This window comes from Phragmites australis, chromosome 21 (assembly GCF_958298935.1).
Source record: "Phragmites australis chromosome 21, lpPhrAust1.1, whole genome shotgun sequence".
Classification (NCBI taxonomy): Eukaryota; Viridiplantae; Streptophyta; class Magnoliopsida; order Poales; family Poaceae; genus Phragmites; species Phragmites australis.
Genome location: NC_084941.1, coordinates 6,285,601 through 6,288,949, shown reverse-complemented (window position 1 = coordinate 6,288,949; position 3,349 = coordinate 6,285,601). Strand labels below are relative to the sequence as shown.

Here is a 3,349-nt window from a genome sequence, read left to right as displayed (position 1 = left end):
GATTTCTTCGATATTCGCGGTTTTCGATTGTAATTTGATGAAATTCGGTAGAAATCGGTTGAATTTTGTCAAATTTTTATTTTTTAAAAATTTTAAATTTGAATTTAACCGAAAACTAATCTATTTCTGAATACGAATCGCAGCAAATTTAGTCGGTAACCGTAAATATCGTATTTTGAAACTACCCTAGCAATACGCTGCGCCCATACCTGATACGTCCACCCCGGATTCCAGCCGTTTGTTTTTGCTCTCACCCCGGCCCAGCACGGATGTAATCATGTAAACAAGCCAAACTACTGTACGCTGACGGCTCACCCCATACTCTCTGGAACCAGTGTAGTGGCGGAGTCGTAAGTTGAAGCAACCGCCGCGCCGAGCAACCTTATCCACGTCCCGCCTCCCTTCCTCCCCGCCCGCCCGCCGCTATAAAACCCGCGACTCCGCCCGTTGCAGAGACGAACCATTGGCTCTTCCCCCAGTCCACAGTCCACGCGCACACCAGCGGACACGCCGCTCGCTCGCGGAGCAACCAACCTCAGCCTTCCCCGGAGAGAAGGAGCGGTCGAGGAGGAGGCCATGGCCGGGCGGAGCAGCCCCTCCATGGTCGCGGCGCACAGGCTCTTCGCGCCGCGACACGCCGCGGGGGGCGCCGACCAGGGCGTGGAGCTCGACGAGGCGGACGTCATCTGGGGCGCCGGCGCCGGCTACTCCTCCTCGCCGTCGTCGTCGCCGCCGTTCTTGTCCTCCGCGGGCGACCCGTACGCGCGGTTCCCGGCCGTGGCCGCCCCATCCAAGCCCAAGCCCCGCGGAGGCGGCGGAGACCCGGGACCGGCTTCGGTGCCGGTGAACATCCCGGACTGGTCCAAGATCCTGGGCGCGGACTATGCCGGGAGCTGCGCGGGCGCGCGCGGGTGGGCGCACGACGAGAGCGCCGACGCCGAGGATGGCTCGAGCGGCTGCGGCGGGCGAAGCTGGGTGCCGCCCCACGAGATGCTGCAGTGCCGGGAGCGCGCCGCGGCGTCCTTCTCCGTGCGCGAGGGTGCCGGGCGCACGCTCAAGGGCCGCGACCTCCGCCGCGTCCGCAACGCCATCTGGGAGAAGACCGGCTTCCAGGACTGACGAGTGACAGCCTCACCGCCGCCGCCCACCTTGACGGCAGCGACCGCCGCGACCTCATTGATCCCGTTCTCGCCTTGAGGAGGAAGAGGAGCGCTCGCTTCACTAGTGGCCTTGACCTCATGGATAGGTTTGACGAGTTTCTTTCTTTCTTTCTTTTTTTCTTCGCGTTCTAGTTGTGATCGATGAGGAAGAGAGTAGAGATTAAAGCCTCTGTTTTTGGCATTTTTCCCCGGGAGAGGTTTATTCGATGTACTGCCGCTATTAAGATTATTTATTGTCACCTAGTTCATCTTCATTACTACACTAATGATGTGCTTTATCCTACTGTTATTACTGCAACTACCGTCCCATACAGTACTCATTTCCCGCCGATTCATATTGAGATTAAACAATTTGAGCTGAAATTCTTACAAATTTCTGATCTGAACATGCTGTTACTTGAGATATCGACGAGCATCGCTTAATCTGATGTGCATTAGCAGCCACTAACTGCTCTAATGTTGAGAACAAGGCTTGTTTGGGTGGGAGGTGGTGGTTGTACTTTTATCTATAAGATCATTTTAACTATTTTCCTTTTATTTTATTCTTTTTCTATTTTTTTTCTCGTTCTCATTCTCTTTATTTTCATCATCTCTATCAAGTTTTTTCGAAGTGATTCGTGAAGAGAAAGGAAAGAGAATTGTAAATTAAGAGAATAGATGTGAGAATTCCTTTATAATGAGAATCGCGAGTGAAACCATTAAGCGCTGAAGTGAATAAAAATCTTTTCACGAAGGAAACGAGAATCGTGAAGAGAATCCATTGAAGATAGCCTAAGAGCAACTCCAATCAGCTCCCTCTCGAGCTCCCTATCATCAAAAGTAGCGATCAACCTCAAAAAATCATCTCCAATCCACTCGCCAACTCGCTCGTTATATCTGTGCGCTCCTATCCAGTGCGTCTAGCTCTCCAGGTCTAGCGAGCAGGAGAGAGGCTCTCTATCTGACAGAACCGAAGAGGAACCGACGCTGATAGATGGACCCGCTGGTGAACAGTACTGGCAGCTCTAATTTCTTTTTCCCATTTTCTCTGTTCAAACAGTGATCTTCTATTACTTTAAAAATCCTAAAAAAATTTATTCCTGTTCTATAATTCATGTGCAACATATTTTAACTAGATTAGTCTAAAAAGCCTATGTAAAATTTAAACTAAAATTATCTTAAAAAGTCTACTTTTATAACTTCTAACAATTGTTAAGGTCTCAAATAATTTCCCAAAAAATTGAAAAAAATCATTAATAATCTTCTTATGTGATGGACTAATTTATAAAATTATTTTAAATCCTAGGTTATATGGTGAAGAAATGATTTCCTTTGTAATGCTCTATTTATATGTATTTTTATAATTTCATGTGGTATTCTTCTTTCAATTCAATTTGAATTCAAACAAAATTTAAACATATACAAAATTTAGCCGTTAGAAATATAGTTGTTGCAAATATTTTTTATTTATAGGATACTAATAAAATATAGGGGAGTGGAATTTAGAGAGCGAGATTTAGGGGGTCGGTTAGAGCGCGTAGAGAAATAGAGAGGTAATCTTTTACAGAGGTTCTCTATATGAAAATATAGGGAGCGGAATTTAAAGAGTCGGTTGGAGTTGCTCTAATAAGTATTTTTATCGATAGCGAGACATTCATAATAACTTTATCAATTTTCAAATTCCACACTTCTAATCTTCTATAGTCATTTATGAGTGTTTATGCGTGGCGCTATAAATGCATACAAGCGTCTAATGCTCTAATGCTGTGTGAAGTTATATGCAGTAGTGGTGTTAGATGCAGTGGCAAAGCAGATTATAAAAAGCCTACTCTCCATGGGGGACAGACTTTGACGTGTGGAAGGTGGAAAAAAAAAGTCGATGTGAAAACGGATAGGACGAAAAAGAAGGGGAGAGAGAGAGAGGAGGCGTGGACCCCACTTCCCGCTGATTGGGCAAAGGGGGCGAAATGTCAACACTTCGCATTAACTAGTTAGTTAGCGCATACATGTAGGAGTAGTTAATTGCTAGTGAGAATATGCCTGTTCCCACGCCGCCACAGGAGAAATGCTAAGCCAATATCGCTCTACACACGGCACACCTAACGTGAAGCGTCAAGGACACGGCCTGATGTTAAGTTGAAAACGGATCGAATAATTTGCAGCTGATTCGAGTTAGAATCGGAAGAGATTAATTTTTTAAATCAGATATT

At 46.3% G+C, this 3,349-nt stretch overlaps 1 protein-coding gene across 1 annotated transcript; it reads left to right on the top strand.

Moving 5' to 3' along the window:
- The first annotated feature begins 342 nt into the window (after window positions 1–342).
- LOC133903500 (protein S40-4-like) lies at window positions 343–1,257 on the top strand. Its single transcript, XM_062344909.1, has one exon. It carries the CDS (start codon window positions 577–579, stop codon window positions 1,117–1,119), a length of 543 nt encoding a protein of 180 aa, XP_062200893.1. The 5' UTR covers window positions 343–576; the 3' UTR covers window positions 1,120–1,257.
- Window positions 1,258–3,349: the final 2,092 nt, after the last annotated feature.